This window comes from Sebastes fasciatus, chromosome 6, assembly GCF_043250625.1.
Source record: "Sebastes fasciatus isolate fSebFas1 chromosome 6, fSebFas1.pri, whole genome shotgun sequence".
Taxonomy (NCBI): domain Eukaryota; kingdom Metazoa; phylum Chordata; class Actinopteri; order Perciformes; family Sebastidae; genus Sebastes; species Sebastes fasciatus.
In genome coordinates this window covers 32487171-32507037 of record NC_133800.1, presented here as the reverse complement: position 1 = coordinate 32507037, position 19867 = coordinate 32487171, and the positions used below count along the sequence as shown (strand labels likewise).

Below are 19867 nucleotides of genomic sequence, written 5' to 3'. Positions count from 1 at the left end.
TTATTAAAAGATTTTCAGGACCATATGGTGAGTGAAGCAGCTACATGATGGTGGGGTTGTTATGAATGGATGATTTTTTACATAAATTAGTCAAATTAAGTCATTATTCTCACATGCATCAATTAAAGCGTCCATAATGTTGCTATTTAGTACGTACATACATTTAGTGCTTGCCATTGGATCTAATATAAATGCAATGCAATCCTAATCTCCTATCTATCTATCTATCTATCTCTCTGTCTGTCTGTCTGTCTGTCTGTCTGTCTGTCTGTCTGTCTGTCTGTCTGTCTGTCTATATCTATCTATCTGTCTATCTATCTGTTTATCTATCTGTCTGTCTATCTATCCATCTATCTATCTATCTATCTATTTATCTATCTATCCATCTGTCCGTCCGTCCGTCCGTCCGTCCGTCCGTCCGTCCATCCATCCATCCATCCATCCATCCATCCATCCATCCATCCATCCATCCATCCATCAATCCATCCATCTATCCCTCCATCTATCCATCCATCCATCAATGCATCCATCTATCCATCTCTCCATCTATTTATCCATCTATCCGTCCATCCATCTATTCATCCATCCATCCATTCATCCATCCATCCATCCATCCATCCATCCATCCATCCATCCATCCATCCATCCATCCATCCATCCATCCATCCATCCATCCATCCATCCATCCATCCATCCATCCATCAATCCATCCATCTATCCCTCCATCTATCCATCTCTCCATCTATTTATCCATCTATCCGTCCATCATCTATCCATCCATCCATCCATTCATCCATCCATCCATTCATCCATCCATCCATCTATCCATCCATCCATCCATTCATCCATCTCTCCATCCATCCATCCATCCATCCATCCATCCATCCATCCATCCATCCATCCATCCATCCATCCATCCATCCATCAATGCATCCATCTATCCATCTCTCCATCTATTTATCCATCTATCCATCCATCCATCCATCCATCCATCCATCCATCCATCCATCCATCCATCCATCCATCCATCCATCCATCCATCCATCCATCCATCCATCCATCCATCCATCCATCCATCCATCTATCTATCTATCTACAGTAGTAGTACATGTAGAGAGGTGGAGCTCTATCAGATCATCAGACAGTAGATTTGGACACAAACTGTCCAAAAACTCAGATAATAAAAAGCTCATAAAGTCTCACAGGAAGTTCAGAACTGAACTGAACTGAACTCTTGTTGAACCTCTTAAAAAATGTTCCTGAAACACTTCCAGATCAGAGGCTAATCATATTTTCCAGGCACTCGCATAATCTCCTGTTTAATTTAAACATCTCCGCCCGGTTTGTTTCATTTCCATATTGACCTGAACTCTCTCTCTCTCTCTCCCTCCCTCCCTCCGTCCTCCTCCCTCTGTCCTCCAGGCGGATGGCAAGGTGGTCGATGGCAGCCTGCTGGGAGATGCCAACGGCGTCGAGCCCGCACCGGGCAGAGTGAAGGATTCTGGGAAGTGGCAGAAGCCGCGGTTCTCTCGGAAAGCTCTGATGAAGTGCTGCCTGGTTAAATGGATCATCTCCAGCACACAGCCACAGGACAAAGGTGAGTGATGTGTGGGTGAGACTGACGATGTGGTGAATGCACAACAAGTGTGACTAACAGTGTTAGAATCGACCGCCGGATTGACCGGATGGACCTCTGCTGGCCTCCTGCGGTCCCTGTGGGCCCGACTGACTCATTGTACCGGGCAGCTGACCTCGGGGTCAAGTACCCAGAGATCATTTAGATGCATACGCTCATTAATCAAATGTCTGTACGCCCTCAGTTAAACATTAATATTCTCTACATCGACCTGAACTACTCAGATACACCCGTCTCCTCCTCTGTGCCTCTTTTTAACTGCCTCTCACAAGCACAAGTGGGAGATACCACAAACTGGTATTGATCCGATACCAAGTATCACAGGGCCAGACTCGCCGATATCAATACCAATACTCTTTTTTTTGTGGTAACACTTTATTTTACAGGTCCGCAAATTGTCTGTCTGTCTCCATCTCCCCCGTTTCATAACTAATAATAATGTTGAATATGAAGAATGAATAATGTTGTGAGATTATTCCTTATTTCATGGGCTATTTTGGGATATATATATTATTATTATTATTATTATTATTATATATAAACTGGGGAAAAAAAGTTCAGAAACTTATGTTTGGTGGATTATTTCTCTGTTGTTACAATGCTAATTGGCATTGTATTTTACATGGTTGGAAAGCCTGTTTATTTACCTTCACAATGATGTCCAACTTCCTGGTAGCCTTATGAGAATACACTGTTTAACATTGGCAGAGCATTTTGGCAAATTTTTCTTGGGCGCTACCCACATAATCAGCTGTGCTGCTCATCCCACAAATGCCTGATCCTTACAAGTTGGACATCATTGTGAAGGTAAATAAACAGGCTTTCCAATGATGTAAAAGAGAAATAATCCACAAAACACAAGTTTCCGAACTTCTTTTCCCCGGTTTGTATTAAAAATGAAGCATTCAAATAGTGATTTAGAGGTCGAATACCATGGCAACGGTCAAAGCTTTGAAGCATTTATGATAATCACATGCAGCTTTGGGGCAAGTCATAGTCAAGTCAGCACACTGACACACTGACAGCTGTTGTTGCCTGTTGGGCTGCAGTTTGCCATGTTATGATTTGAGCATATTGTTTTATGCTAAATGCAGTACCTGTGAGGGTTTCTGGACAATATCTGTCATTGTTTTGTGTTGTTAATTAATTTCCAATAATAAATATATACATACATTTGCATAAAGCAGCATATTTGTCCACTCCCACGTTGATAAGAGTATTAAATACTTGATAAATCTCCCTTTAAGGTGCATTTTGAAGAGATAAAAAATGTGTGATTAATTTGCGATTAATTGTGATTCCATATTTTAATCGATTATGGATAATGAATGTTTTAAAACTTTTATAGTGCAAATAACTAAAAAGAAAAGTGCAAACTACCCTCAACCATCAGCTGTGAAATAGCTCCAAACATGCTCCTCTTTCTTCAGCCGTCATGTGTCAGATTACATCGTCAGGGTGCACCACGACATCACAACAGCAGTGAGAAACAGAACATTGGTTGCACAGATGATGAAATATAAATTGGTGTAGAAGAGAGAAACTGATCCCTATTTTTGTATCGACCCTATTGACGCTAGAATCAATCAAAACGAGACGAAGGTGTCTGTAGTGTCGATATCTTCAGATCGATCAATATGTATGTGCACACAGTTTTGGTGTAAATAAATAGAAGAGCTTAAAGACTAATCAGGACCTTCCTGGATGTTGTTTCTTACCTTACTGGACCCAGTATGTGGTCTGGACTGGTCTCCAGTCTCCAGTCTCTGTCTGTTCATGGACTCAGTGTCGGTGCTCCACCCAGTGGCTCAGCTGTAATCCTGCACAGTTAATCTCCCGCCTGCAGGGAGCCGGATGAAGTGCTTTTAAATGAAAGAGTTCGTTATCTTCAGAGCTCTGTGTTGTTACATGCTGGTATTAAGTCGTAGTTCAGAGAAGCTCCATCTCTCCTTCTTCCTCCTGCACTTCATGACCTCCTTGTGTCCTTCCCTGCTGCTTACTTTCCTTCAGTGCCTCCTTGTCTCCTTCCCTACTTTTTCATGTCCTTTCCTGCCCTCTCCTTTCCTTCCTTACCTCCTTCTTCTTTCCAACTTCTTTCTTTCCATCTATGCCTCCTCTCCTTCCCTTCCTTACCTACTTGTCTTCTTCTTCTTATACTTCTTTCCTTCCATATGCCTCCTCTCCCTTCCTTCCTTACCTCCTTGTCTCCTTCCCTGCTTTTCATGTCTTTTCCTGCCCTCTTCTTCCTTTCCTTCCTTACCTACTTGTCTCCTTCTTCTTATACTTCTTTCTTTCCATCTATGCCTCCTCTCCTTCCATTCCTTACCTCCTTGTCTCCTTCCCTACTTTTTCATGTCCTTTCCTGCCCTCTTCTTTCCTTCCTTACCTACTTGTCTCCTTCTTCTTCCCAGCATCTTCCATTCCATCTATGCCTCCTCTCCTTCCCTTCCTTACCTCATTGTCTCCTTCCCTACTTTTTCATGTCCTTTCCTGCCCTCTTCTTTCCTTCTTTACGTACTTGTGTCCTTCTTCTTTCCTACTTCCTTTTTTCCATCTATGCCTCCTCTCCTTTTCTTTACTACCTACTTGTTTCCTTCCTGATTTTCCTCATTAACCTCCTAGTTTCCTTTCCTATTTCTTTCCCCACCTCCTTCTATCCTTCACTACCTCCTTGTTTTCTTGCCTACTTGTTACTTCCTTTTCTTCACTTGTCTCCTTTTCTACTTCTTCCTATCCATCTATGCCCCCTCTTCTGTCTTTTACTACCTAATTGTGTCCTTCCCTACTTCCTCTTGTCCTTCCCTTGTCTCCTTTGGTACTTTTTCCTCCCCATTCGCTCCTTTTCTTGTCCGTCACTACCTCCCTGTTTTCTTCCCTACTTGTTTCTGTCCTTCCCTGCCTTTTTCTTGCCCTCATTACCTCCTTGTTTCCTTCCCTATGACACCTTGTGCTGGATCTTAAAACTGTTTTTAGGGTTTAAATGAAGGCCACATTCATTAAAAAGCAAACATTACCTCAGGCGGAGAGAGAGTTTTAATTAAATGCATACTATGCAGGAATTGTCGCTGTTTGAAAACACAACATTCAATGTTGGCCCCTCCTCCCCCCGGCTCAGCGCCACCAGAAGCGTGCGTCCCCTGACCGCGGTTGCCAGATCCCAGCCCGGTGTACACCCATCACATACAACAGCAAACGTGAAAGCCAACCTCAGATTCACTCTCGTTTTGGAACAAGCTTTTTTCCGCTTGGCGTTTCGTCTCGCTATATTTGCGGCTCTGCTGCACCGTGTCCACCATTTTCGTAGCTTCCTTTTGGATTTGTGCTAGCACGTGCGTGGGGGTTACACACCCAGTGCCCAAAGGTTGACGCCCCGAAACGTCACATACACAACAAAATAAGAAGAAAATAAGAAAATACAGATAAGCAAATCGAGGCAGAGGACAGCGTCATACACTGCTACACACTATTAGTGGGTCGTAAGTGATGATTGAGAGCGATTACTTTTGTATGAGTCTATACATTGTTTTTAGGAAAATCCTGTATATTATACCTTTAAACCAAATGAGTCAGATATGGTGATTGTGACCCGTAGCAGCTCAGCCTCTTCTTCCATGTAACGGTACTCTAGCAGGTCACTGAAATGTGAGAACTAGATCAGTCGTATAAGACCTGCCCTTGTGGCTTATCACGCAATCCTGTTTATCACACACACACACCCTCCTCTCCTCTTCCTCCCTTGGCCCCATCAGCAGCACTTCACTAAGTGCCGTCATGTTTTTCCTCACAGCTTCACCAACAAACTTTGCACTTTGGCGTCCCCGAGTGGCAACACGAGACAGACAGCTGTTTACGTTTATGAAAGTTTGATGGACATTTTATTATCTGGAAACACTCCTGCTCGCTGCTCGGATCAAGTTTCTTTAGGCTGAAAATGATGGAGATGCTGAGAGAGAAATGTTTTGGCAGCAGGTTCAGGCTTTTGTTGTTTGATCCCATTTGTTTTGCTTCGCTTTAGGAGGAGTTGACGGCTGACGAGAGACTCCTCGGCTCTGATTGGTTGTTTTGGTTCTGGCATGTTGAAATCTTGCAAATGCCATTAAAGGAGCACTTGGAGGAGGCAGAGGCATTTTTCATAGATTATCTGTCTAATGCACTTCTCCCAGGATCAGTTTTATGAAATTAACTTTTTATCATATTTGCTCAAAGTTACAAACTACAGCTTTAAGTAAAAATATTTAAGTATTATCAGAAAAATGAACTTAAAGTTTAAAAAGTAAAAGTTCTCATTCTGCAAAACAATATTCCCTATCAGTGTTTCACTATTATATATGATGTTTTTTTAAAATTAGCTAATATTAAGTTAAATGTTGCGATGCGGCATCTTGCATCGCTCTGTCGGAGTTTACTTCACAACAATGACCGGCTCTCTGTACATTATCACGCTTATTACACGGCTACTTACTTAAGGATTCAATAATTTGACACAAAAACGGTCCGACATCAGAACTGCGCCCATAGCAACGGTCTGTTATACATAACAACGGTCTGTTATACATAGCAACGGTCTGTTATTCATAGCAATGGTCTGTTATACATAACAACGATCTGTTATACAAAGCAACGGTCTGTTATACATAACAATGGTCTGTTATACATAACAACGGTCTGTAATACATAACAACGGTCTGTTATACATAACAGCGGTCTGTTATACATAGCAACGGTCTGTTATAAAGAAATAACAGACCGTAGAACGCCGTATAAAAAGCTGTGTAATAATGCTGCATTAATGTGTGTATACCATTTTACTGCTTTAGATGTACTGCTTTTGATCTACTTTATATACTGTTAGTAGTTTAATCTACAACAATGCATTATATTCTATAAGATCATCATATCTTCCTGTGTGAATCACGTATCTCTAAAGTCAACTTTTCATGAGCTCAATAAAAAACGCCCTGTTTGTCAGCTTTGTCACGATGCATTTTCCGGCTGATCCAAGAGGCTTTTTTAAATAGTTTAGTTAGCTGAAGAAGGAGGATTTTCTCAACACATAAATGAACACTTCATCCTTCAGTTCATCACAAATATTCAAAATCAAAACATCTGGAGGTGTTTGAATTTCACTGGACAGAGAGGGGATGAAAAACTGTAATCTGTAAAGTAACTAAAGCTGTCAGACGACGATGACCTCACGTTTGTACTTGAGTAAATGTACTTACAGTTACATTCCACCACCGAGTGTCGGGGTTAGGAGGTTGTTCTTAGCTGCATGTGTAATTTGAACCCACATTAACACATAGTATAATCAGTCTTATACAGATCCAGATTATCCTTCAGGTGTTTCTGGTTGTAGAATCATTGAGGGAACTCTTTGTGCGTAGGTGAAACAGGAGCACGGTGAGTAAAAAAACAGCTCAACGGTGACAGAGAGAGAGAAAGAGAAGCAGGGCTGTGATGGGATCTATTTCATCTCAGCGCTGCAGAGGGAAGAGTATTATCAGTATTATCGGTGGGCAAGCCCTCACCTCGGTAATGGCCAGCAGCTAAAAATAGCAGCACAGAGATGGAGTAGTGTGTCAGAGAGAGGTGGGGTGGTGGCGGCAGCGGTGGTGGCGTTGGTGAAGCTGTTGCTGAGGTTGAGTTTAGACGTGGAGAGGTGGAGACAGCGAGGCCAGTTTGATAGACTGCTGGATATGAAGCTGAGGGTGTGTGGAGAATAAAATGGGCAGAGAGGATGCTGGTGTTGATAACACAAGTCTGCACGTCAGGAGACATGGATGTTATTCTGACCTGCTATGCACCTCATTATTATTTTATAATCAAGTAATCAGTCAGTTATTTTTCCGATTAATCGATTTATTTATGTGCAAAGCTGAGAACACAGAAGTTACTGTATGTCCTCACTGTTGTTTTTTGGGTTTAATGACTTTACATTCTTCAATTACTACAATTCCTTGAGACCTCAAAAATAGGGAGGATTTGAAAACCGAAGCGGGGGTCAGGGCGTCCTCTCCCAGATAAAAACTGAGTTTTAGAGACTTTGTTTCCTGCAGTCTGGTGACTTTTAAAGAATGAAAATAACACACTGAAACTGCATTTTTATGTTAAACTTTACCTTTAATTCTGAGGAAAGAAAACTGAATAATTCACCCCTCTGGCGTGAATTTGCATAAACCTCTGGTTTAAACTAATATTCATCAGTTTTTATTCATTCATACATTTTTGGCCCCTTCCTGAGTATTTCTTTCTCTTAGTTCTCTCCATTTCTCTCTCCTTCTCTCACTCACTGAAGGTCCTTTCAGACACAACGGCACCACTGCGCTCTGAAACCCGTTATTTCCAATGGTTTGTGCGTCGCCACGACGGCTTTTCGCTGCGTCGAGCAAAGCCCCACTTCGGGCGCTGCACGCTGTGTCCCGAGCATCTCTTACGACATTTGGTGTAGCTGTATTGTCGTCCGGGTGGAAACAGTTGGGCTTATAGACGCTGTACAGTGCCAGAAACATGTGGAGATAACGAAAAGGAAAAGAAGGTGTGAATAAATAAGTCAGGAGAAATGCGGGAGAATTGTGACCCCCGGAGGAAATCAGGAGAGGGCGATGAAAAACAGGAGTCTCCCAGGAAAATCCTCACCATTTTTCACCATTCACCCACGTACGCACACACTTTATGCTCTAGATCTGCTATTCTCCAAATGACGCTACTCTTACAACAGCTCTAGATAGGCCTTTCGCATTTTCACATCAGCTACCGTAGATTTTCTACACGCTTGGCACCAAGCGGCAACCTCACCGCGAGATTTCACCAGATGTTGCACATTGGCCCTTTAAAATTTTCCTCCACAATCTTTTCAAGTACTGTCCCCCCTGGCAACTGAAGAAGTACCTCTGATTGATCATCACTGGTTCGTTCTACTGTATAAAATGTGCAAAATGCACTTCACTATTTCTCACAGCCCAAGGTGACATCTTCAAAGCCCAAAGATATTCAATTTACAGAGATATAAAACACAGTTTTTACATTTTAGAAGCTGGAACCGGTAGATGTTTGTTCCTTTATCTTGACAAATTACTTAAACAATGAATAGATTATTAAAATAGTTGTTAATTAATCGACTCGTTCTTCTAACCCAGAAGCTGTCATACATACAGCCCCGCTCTATAACTATCTGTTCTAGATGAAGAAGTTTTTCATTCTGTAGAATAAGAAATGAGACTCTGCACAACGTTTAATCTTTGATTTAAAAGTAGCTCCCACACCACAGAAGAAGAGTCAGATAATGAGGCCATATGGGAGGGAAGTGATAAAAGAAGAGGAGCGATATGAATGACTGTAATATGAAAAGTGTAACATGAGTGGGATTAGATATGGAGGAGGGAGGGAGGGAAGTGAGATTAGGTTTCTTCACTGAACTGTCAAATATTTCTGCTCCAGCTTCTTCTTTTTTCTTCTTCTTCTTCTCTCTGTGTGACTTCTGTCTGTCAGAGAAAGTCGGTTGAACTTGTGCGTGTCCCGGTGACCACGCAGCGGTAATGAAGGGTGAAACAGGAGGAGCGTTCACGGGTGTCAGTGTTTGTAAGAGTGGGTCATCTGAAACGACAGCGACCGGAGCTTCAGGATGGACCAAACATCATGCGATTCACTTCACCACCTCCTCCTCCTCCTCCTCCTCCTCCTCCTGAGGCGACAAGGGTAGAGGAAAGGAACAAGTGAAAGAGGAGAGAATAGGAAGAGGAGGAGGAGGAGGAGGGAGTGAACATCACCTGTAAACTGGGGCACCAGTTTAAAAAGGAGCTTTAGTGTTATCTAAAGGGAAACGGGCAACATCAGATTACTCTTTCTGCAAGTTTTTTAGAGTGCGCTTTCAAATTCGTCCAATTTAGTGACTGAACATAGAGCGTCTTTCTTCTTTTTGGGGTGTTTTGACTGGTTTTATCTTGGAGGACCCCCATATTTTTCCAGTTTTTTTTATATTTGTACACTCTTTGCTGTTGGTCAAAGTTCATAAGATGAATTCATGCAAGGCAGAGTGTGAAAAGGAGCTCACCAAGCTGCTGCGCTGCTTCTTTGGCTTCATCACTGGGACGCTAGTTCAAGGTATTTTCCAACCTTTTACTCTGCCGCTGGTTGTTCTTTCTGCTTCTTAAAACAAAAGTTAAATAGCTGATATCGATAGAAACTGTGATTGTGTTCATTTACCAGTATTGGTTGTTCAAGAGAATCTGTATGTTTGTATTTTTTCATTACTGTTATCTGTGACAAAGTGTTCAGTCAGTGACTGTTGAAGCAGTGGTGGAAAGGAGCTAAACACGTACTTGTACTTTATCTGAGTGTTATGCTACTTTATACTTCTACTCCGCTACATTTCAGGCAGAAATATTGTAGTTTTTACTCCACTACATTCATCTGACAGCTAGAGTTACTAGTTACTTTTCAAATTAAGATTATACACATTAAGATTGTTAAATACAATACAAAACTCCTTATAAATCAGTAGTGTCTAGTTGGGGCTCTGTCATGTTTCACATGTCTATGAATTGTTGGCAGTTACACCAAAGAGACAGAACTTTTTTCTTACCACGTTAATTATCTAACAACCCCTCAGATTTATCTTCTGGCCCTTTGGAGGGTACCTGACCCCTAGGTTGAGTATAGGGTGACCAGGTGTCCCACTTTACGAGGGACTGCGTAGCAATTTTATCCCTTGTCCCACATTTTCATTGACTCTAGTTTTCAAAAGTCAAACCGCTGCAGGACATACGCTTTATTTAAAAATCTGGCTTTTATCAAATGAAGGCTGTCATCATCACGAGGTTGTGTTTTACTGTCAAATTGCTCACACGTGGGTCAAGTGCAGGTTAACGTTTCACCGTCTTTGCTATGCTACGCCCAACGGGGAAAATTGCGAGTCCCCGCAAAGTCACAAAGCTCTGCAGGTTTTGGCAAAATATGATGGAAACTAACACAAAGAAAAAAGGAAGAGCAGCTACAACAAAGACTGTGAAACTACTTATAAGTATTTATAAGCTGGGTGGAAGGAGATTCTCAGAGTTTTTTTGTGAAATTTACCAGTTATTTTTCTATTTCACACAACGATATGAAGCGTCACAGTTCATGCGAGTCTCACAAGAGACGTGCCAATCTGTGGATGCATTCGGGCAAAGCAAAGAGATGTTACAAGATAAGAGGCAGAATAAAAATGTTTATTATTTAAGTTAGATAGACATGATATCAAAAGTGTAGACTTCCTCTCAGCCTTGGTAACGTGTCCCACATTGTCCCACATAAACATACTCTTTGTCCCACATTTGGTTTGTCAGGATCTGGTCACCCTGGTTGAGTACCACTGGACTAACCTACCAAACTGTATATAAAGTAGATAAAACTAGTTTCACCCTGATCAGCTGCAACAGTAAAATGCTGCTTACACATTTATGCATTCATTATAATAATCTAATAATGTAATATATAATACAGGAGCAAAGTACTTTTACTTTTGATCCTTTAATTACATTTAGCTGATACTTATGTACTTTTACTTTACGTGTGTGATTGAAGCTCGTCCTTAGTTAATTTCATGTTTTGTGATAGTTTGACCCTGAGAGACATCGGTGTGCAGTCGATACACGTTGATCTTATTTTTAATAATGTAGCCGCCTATTATAAAGACTTTTTAATATTTTTATCTTAAAGAAACACTTTGGCTTCATATTCAAGAGGTGCTTCCTCATTTGTTTTCTATCAGATGTCTTTTTTCTCTCCGTTTGACCGTCGTGAAAGTCAACTTTTATTGGGTTTGGCACCTTTTCCAAAATACTATTTTTATTTGTATTACTGTTCTGTTCATCTTTTCCTCAGTCTGTCCTTCCTGACTTAAGTTTGCTTGTCCTTCCGTTCATCATTGATTAGATGTAAGTCTATCCTCTGTCCTCCTCCAGCGTCCGTCCTTCCATACAAACGAACAAGTCGCCTCATCAAGCCACCGCCAGCTGATTCAGCACTCTGTATCTTCTCTCTCTTCATCCTCACTCATTCCTCTCCTCACTTTCTTTTTTTAAACGTTGATCATCAGTCCCATTCTGTCTGTTGTCCCCTGCTGTTTCCTCTGTCCCAGATTCTCCTAAAGTCTGTGCAGACAGGTGAGGACACCTCGGGGTGCAGTCAGTGTTTACACGTCCTCTGTAGAAACGGGACGTGATGATGAATGTTCTCTGCAGAGGAAAAACCTCTGTGTTTTGCTTCTCTTCATCGTACTCTCCTCTGGACAGTTTGAATATCCGCAGTGGAGTCCTGTAGGGGGTTCAGGTCTCCGCTGATCAATTACCTAAACCTAATTCTGCCTTCTGTGCAGGATGGAGGGAGGAAAAGAGAGATATTTGGATGTTGGATGAAGAGAAATGAGAGGAATAAAGCAGGGCAAAGGCAGTGAGCTCTGATTAAGAAGCCCCTGTTTCAATTACACCACTACGGTTGGCTTTGAACCTGCTGGGCTGGGGTGGTTTTATGAAAAGGAGATTATCTCATGTGAAAGTGAGACTGCGTTTGGTTTTAATTGGAACATATCAAGCGGTTGAAGGGCAGAGATAGCAGGAGAGGGAAAAGCCTGGAAGAGCTGCCAACTTTTCCCCTGATGACCCGTGTTATATTCCTGTAGGAAGAACAGTAGAGAGGCACATTTACAGCAGATTTAAGTGTTAATGGTTGGTTGGTTTTTTGGAGAGTGTGAAGAAAGGTTTTCACCTTCAGTGCCTGGAGCAGGTTGTTAGAGAAGCATTAAGAAGACATGGAGGGTTTTAATCAGCTATCTACAGTGTGTTCAGACTCCTGCAGGCTCACTGTTTGATCAGCTCGCTCTCTACGTGCGTTACATTATACATGACGGCATGCAGATTTTCACTTGTGTGCATGACTACATGTTGCTTACATTTACAGAGAATAACAGGCAAAGTCATGCCGCAGTCTTTTCATATTATATTTCCTTGTGGCTTCTTGTTTTATCCCTGTATTGTTTGTTCCTGATTAATAATTTCCCTGTGAAAACGCAGAAACTGATGATGTGACAAACCACACAGCAGCTGAGTAAGCTCATATACGATCTTGGAATAGTCAGAATAATGTGATCCATTCTCTCGTGTTTCATTTCCTTCTCTTTCCTCTCTGATTGTGTTACTGAATGGATGTGAGCTGCTGTTCTGCTCTGCTGGTGTCCTGCGTCCTCTAGTGGACGGAGAGGATGTTACACAGCTGCTGGTGGAACAAGAGTATTGTGCATTGGAGGCTGTGGCTGCGGTCGAAAAGTGTTGTTTATTAGGAAGGTTCCTAACGGAGTTAAATGACCCGGAAGTATCTCAGTAGCAACCATGATAAGAGCGGTTTGAATCCTCTAAATGCTGAGGAAAGGTGCTTCAATGCTTCCTTTCTTATCTCCTTTAGCATAGGATACACTGGACTGTCCTTTACCAAAGGAAAGGAGATAGTGACGCCCCACAATTCCGTTTGGCCGCAACTTTTAAAGCGATGTACTGGCGTTCATGAAAACAAACGATATGCCGATCTTGTATATTAGTGTGACAACCATTTCATTTAATTTCTATTTATTTATTCCAAACAAGTAACAAATAAGTAAAAAACTAAACAAGACAAGACAAAACAAGTGTTAACAGAATGTAGCAGAGCAGTTTTTATGTATTAGATATTACTTACTTATGTTGATGTGATGATTTACTGTTGATCTACAGTATCTTATATTTTAAATGTTTTAATTAAACCAAGTTTCCTTTTGGAAAATGATAAAGTTAAAGTTGCTTTCATGCACCTTGGTGTATATTTTACAATTTACTAAAACAATCAGAGGAGAAAAAAAAAAGAAATGTAATTTGTTGTTTTGCAGATTTCACTCAGACACCCCTCCGGAGTCTCCTAATCCAGGAATAAACGCTCCATTTACATCATACGGATTTACTGTAAATGCAAGTTGTGGATTGTTAAAAACAGAATATATCCGCCCACCAGTGGTGAATACAAACAGGATATGTGGGAAATAAAGACGAGCTCCATTATCTTCCATTTGTCATAAAGTCCAGCAGTGTGTTTAGTGGTAAACACGTCAGGGAATCACCCAGTGACGAACAATTTTACATTAATACAATCAACAATACTCTATATTTCATACGCTTTCTTCCCGAGAGTTAGATGAGAGGATCAATACCACTCTCATATCTGTCCATTGAAATTAACACTTGAACATACGTCATTGTAATAAGAACTACTCAAAATGACATAAATCATCTTTGGGAAAAATTTATTTAACGTGTACTTTGACTTTTTAGTTTGACCCATGTACCATCCGCTAACATGGAGGGGGCGGGATTAATGACCTATACTGCAGCCAGCCACCAGGGGGCGATCCAGATGTTTTGGCTTCACTTTTGGAGAGCTGTCATGTCGTCCATCTTTATATACAGTCTATGCTGGAAACAGGGAAACAGCCTGGCTCTGTCCATTTAACACTATCCACCATTTGTACAGATATATAAGGTGTTAATAAGTGAGATTTAGAAGTTACTTTTCGACAGAGCCAGGCTAGCTGTTTCCAGTCTTTGTGCTAAGCTAAGCTAACCAGCTGCTGGCTGTAGCTTCATATTTACCGAACAGACATGAGAGTAGAATCAAGAAGAAAGTCAATATTTCCCCAAATTATTCCTTTAATGGTTTACATTCAATTCTTAAATAAGAAAGTTTTTCATTTTGATGTTTCAATGCGTTAACCAAACTGTTCATCTGCTTACAATATGTTATGAATATGGCATAAAACCATTATTTATGTTGGTTTTATTGAATATAACTGTGTATTTGTGGCTTCCTTATGTGTTCTGGCCTGATAGAGAGTGATGAAGCTCTTTGAGTCTGTTCATGTCAAGTGTGTGGATCCATACAAATAACCTGTACCCGACATGCTTCGAGTGACTCATCAATATATTGTGTTGTCGTAATGAGCATATCTTGACTCACTTCCAGATAGAAATGGAACCCATAATAACCCTCGACTGCCAATTTCATTGCCACTTTCTGGGTAATGCAGATCTAAAGTGTAACAGCTAAAAGCATACTTGCCTTCATCATACTTTCACAGCAGTGGTAGGTGTTGGTGTTGTTGTTGACAGAGTTTGTGTTTCATGGTGTTTCTGGTGGCATGGTGCCAGGTCTTTCTACTGTTTCCAGATGTGTATCCTGTTCTTGTCATTAACAAAACACAATCAAGTGAATCTTTGGTCATACAGGCCCACATGAAGGAATCTGTATGAATACATGAATATTTGACCTCTCTGTTTTAAAAGTCAGCTAAACCTACTTCTAATAAAGGCTGAAGACAACAGTTGGTCTTTTAGCAAATGTGAAACTGAGAAAACAGAAAAGGATGAGATACCATAAACAAGAGTTAGACCAAAGTTATTGTGAAAATGAATTACTACAGTAACAACAAACCTGGATTCACAAAAGTGTAGACTAGCTGTCAAATTAGTACATTATCCCATGGACGGGACACAAAACACAGAGTTTTCACCCAGGAGACCGGAGTTTGCATCCCGCATGAAACCAACAATGTGTAGTTGTCTTTGTGTACATAGTTATTTTAACCCAAAACACAATGTTTTCCCCTACTTAACTGTTTTTTTTTGTCCTAAACCTAAATAAGTTGTAGTTGTATTGCCTAAACCTAAATAAGTTGTAGTTGTACTGCCTAAACCTAAAGAAGTTGTAGTTTTAATGCCTAAACCTAAAGAAGTTGTAGTTTTACTGCCAAAACCTAACAAAGTTGTAGTTTTAATGCCAAAACCTAAAGAAGTTGTAGTTTTACTGCCAAAACCTAAAGAAGTTGTAGTTTTACTGCCTAAACCTAAAGAAGTTGTAGTTTTGTTGCCTATAAACCTAAAGAAGTGAAGTTGTAGTTGTACTGCCTAAACCTAAAGAAGTTGTAGTTTTACTGCCTAAACCTAAAGAAGTTGTAGTTTTGTTGCCTATAAACCTAAAGAAGTGAAGTTGTAGTTGTACTGCCTAAACCTAAAGAAGTTGTAGTTTTAATACCTAAACCTAAAGAAGTTGTAGTTTTACTGCCTACACCTGAAGAAGTTGTAGTTTTACTGCCTACACCTGAAGAAGTTGTAGTTTTGTTGCCTAAACCTAAAGAAGTTGTAGTTTTGTTGCCTATAAACCTAAAGAAGTGAAGTTCTAGTTTTATTGCCTAAACCTAAAGAAGTTGTAGTTTTGTTGCCTATAAACCTGAAGAAGTTGTAGTTTTGTTGCCTAAACTTAAAGAAGTTGTAGTTTTATTGCCTAAACCTAAAGAAGTTGTAGTTTTGTTGCCTAAACCTAAAGAAGCCTTTGTATTTGTGTTCAAAACGCGACGTTTCCTTCAGTTTTACATGTTAGAACGCGTTGCTTTTAAGTTTCACTTTAACTTTTACAACATAGTAGGTGTAGTAGGTCCCCAATGACCCACATCTATGGTGCTTATAGCGACTGATAACACCTATTTAATGGCCTGATAACAGTCAAATCGGGGGATTTCTTGGCCGGGAGTAGTAACTTCCTGAAGAATGTAAACATTACTTTCTTTGTTTAAAAGAAAACTTTAATAGATTTTTCCAGAAAATATATATTGATATTGTGACATCATTACAAATAATGAAATACAGTATTTTATCTGTATTTCCCACCCATACTGCACTTGTGATTGTCTGCAGTGGGAGATAATGGAGACTTGTTTGTAGTACTTTGTATATCAGAGACAGTATATAGGAGTTATATAGTCATGCTTCTATGTGGACCCCGATCAGATGAGAGGGAGTGAGACAGACAGGATTAAATAAAAAAGAAACGAGGAGGTGTGTGTGATGTGTGTGATGTGAAAGGTCAGAAGCTCTGCAGTGATGTTTGATCCCGTCTGCTTTTTCATCTCTCTCTTCTCACTGTGATGGGGTGTCACGAACTCAAACAGATTTTGAAATGTAGCCTCTGACAAAGGCACGTGCACACACACTGGAAAACTCTCTCACCTGTCACCTTTTCCACCAGACAGTCGCATTTGCTGGCACACGATAGTCAGACTTTCCAGCTTTGCTCTGAGATTCTTCGAGAGAGTTCAAGCTTAGCAGCTCAGCAATTTTAAAGCACTTTGTCTGTATTGATCTCCGTGACTGAGCATTCCCGAAAGTCTTTTAAAGTCTGGAATCGTGTCTTGTTAGACTTTGGTCTAATCCGGCGGTATTCAGAGTATTTCAGAGCAGCCTGTTAGCCCGCGTTAGCCTCGTTGTTGTGGTAGTTCAGCTGCATTATGGGAGCTATGATGGCCGCTCTGTCTGTGGAGGCCAGGAGGCGACTCTCTCGGCCCAGCTGCCTCACTCCCTGCGGCCACAGCGCAGCCAGGTACCACCGCTCAGGTAGGCACTCGTATGGTTTCTCCTTCTGTTTCTTCATTCACTCTTTCGTCTACTCCATTCACTCCATCACTCTCTTTATTTTTGTCACTCTTACTTCTTCTTGGCAAAGCGGAAATCCACAGGAGTCGTGTTTGGTCGTGTCTTTGGTGATTAGTGAGCAGGTTTGTGGTGTGTTTGCACTAAACTTCCCAGAAATCACTTTATAGTCAAACAGTGTGTTCAGGTCTATCTAATCCTTTCCTCGGGAGTAGAAATCAGTTTCTTTGGGTTGTTTTTTTTCAGTGTCAGTTCAGTAATGATGGGAATCACTGTTCCCACAAACATTAAACACATTACTTCTCTTATACTCTAGAAGATGTTTCCCAGAAGAATAGTACACCATAACTAAGTACATTTACTGTGCAATGTCTTTATTTATTTGACAGCTGTGTTACTAGTTACGTTTCAGATTAAGATTTCATTTACAAAACATATAGTAAGTTTATAAAGTAGCATACATCGGTTCATCGATATACATTAAACTACTCAATCATGCAATCATTATGAAGTCATGTTGTTTATCTGAACTTTGGTAAAACCTACAGAACTATATTTTAAAAGTGGATATCACAAAGTTTCCAAAGATACCAAATAAATCAGGCTGGATTGTTTGGGGAGAAATGTCTATAAGACATTTTGAATACAGGACTTTTACTTTTAATGGATTACGTTGCCATGAAATGGTGGAATTGATGCTTTTATTTAAGTAAAAGTTAAAATGTGCAAAACGACCACAAAGATGCGCAAAACGACCACAAAGAGGCACAAAGGGACCACAAAGAGATGCAAAACAACCACAAAGATGCATAACGTGACCACAAAGAGATGCAATACACCACAAAGAGGTGCAAAGTGACAACAAAGAGACACAAAACGACCACAAAGAGATGCAAAACAACCACAAAGATGCACAAAACGACCAAAAAGAGTCGCAAAACGACCACATAGTCACAAAAAACTCACATAGAGACACAAAACACTTACAAAGAGGCGCAAAAACGACTACAAAGAGTCGCAAAACAGTCACAAAAAGAGGCAAAACGCCTAGATAGAGACGAAAAAACCCCACAAAGAGTTGCAAAGCGACGACAAAGAGACGCAAAACAGCCATAAAGAGTCAAAAAACGACCACAAAGAGGCGCAAAACAGTCACAAAGAGGTACAGAGCGACGACAAAGAGACGCAAAACAGCCACAAAGAGGCGCAAAGCAACGACAAAGTGAAAAAGTAAAAGCTCAAAAGACCTCTAAAAAATACCTATAATAACAAACATCAAGTTTTTAGATTGTGGCTGCAGGTTGAATCATTTATGTGTTACACGAGCGAACAATAATGAGCTGTATTTAAATATGTGAGAATATTGTATCGTTGTAGAATATTACAGCTGTAATTTCTCATGATTTTTTTACGAATGCCTCGACACGTTTAAGTGACATGTGTACATCTCTTCCCCTCCGGCTGTGGTGAAGACCGAGTTGATCTTTGCTGATGTGTCCGACCGAGAGGAAACCGTCTGGATCCTCTCTCCCTCTTTCCTCTTTACTGACTGTTGTGTCAGCAGGCAGCGCCAAGCCTACCTTTTAAAAACCTGTTAGTGTCCTAATTGCCTGCCCAGAGGAACGATCACACACACACATGCACACACACAATAGACACTAGCATCGATATACAAGAGAACAAACTTAAATGCACATAAATACACCCAAAAAACACCCCTAAAGCATCACATAATGCCCACATACCTACATGCATAGTGTGTGTGTTTTTTAATGTGTGGATTCCTGTCGTCACCTGATCCACTCGCCGCCACAAGGTGGTAACTGAAATGTAAATTTGACCTTCACCCGCTGTAAAGATAGACACCAGAGGCTCTGGCTTACTAAAGAATAGTTACGGTAGAGACTGAAAATAGATTTGTGATTTTATTACTAATGGTTGATTTAGATTTTTCTGGTAAAGTGTGAGAGGCAGAGAAAGAAGAGAGGGAAAGCTCCACTGCCACCGCCTCACCACAAAGATATCGATCCCTCTCACTCTGGCCTCTCATCTGTGTCTCCTATCTCCAACCAAGTCAATGCATTAACACACACACACTCACACAAACACACACAAACACACAAACACACACACACACACACACACACATACACACACACACACACACACACACACACACACACACACACACACACACACACACACACACACACACACACACACATTCCCCATCTTATCTCGATGCATTAGCAAGTGCAGCGTCATCAGTTATCCTCCTCCAAACACACAACCACATTTTTATCTATGACAAACTGTTGCACATATTCAAGGATTAATTATGAGTTTGAGACATTGATAATATAATAATACATTTATAATATTCAGGGTTAAGGGGGAGTTGAAGTGTGGGGAGAGTCCCCAGAGGTGTCCCTGCTATTTGATCTCTGTGTGTCAGTGTGTATGTGGGCACGCCCACACGTGCTTGATTGCTTGGCTCCCGGTATTTTCGAGAACAGTTCATCGCTCGTTGACTTTGTAGTCTTAGTAACTCCAGCATACAGCTGCAAAAGTGAACTGCAATGTCAAAGTCAATGAGCTGCGGTCTGTAAAGCCCCGCTGTGGATGACATGCTGGACTCAGGCCTCAGACCAGAACATCTGGATGAAGTGACTGCTAACATTTCTTGTTGGAAAGTCAATCAAATGACTACAAGGAGACGCAAAACAACCACAAAGATGCAAATCAGAAGCAA

The 19867-nt window shown here is 40.9% G+C and overlaps 1 protein-coding gene across 4 annotated transcripts in view; it reads left to right on the top strand.

Annotated features, from left to right (window-relative positions):
• LOC141769876 (calsenilin-like) overlaps nucleotides 1-19867 on the top strand; it is a 63315-nt gene that overhangs the window by 20878 nt on the left and 22570 nt on the right. For 2 of the 4 annotated variants that reach the window (XM_074639370.1, XM_074639371.1), the window contains one exon: nucleotides 1423-1597. In XM_074639370.1, coding sequence (XP_074495471.1) covers nucleotides 1423-1597 — 175 coding nt within the window. Of the gene's footprint in view, nucleotides 1-1422; nucleotides 1598-16693; nucleotides 17090-19867 lie in introns of those variants that run through there. The other 2 variants (XM_074639373.1, XM_074639374.1) reach the window with 2 other exon arrangements.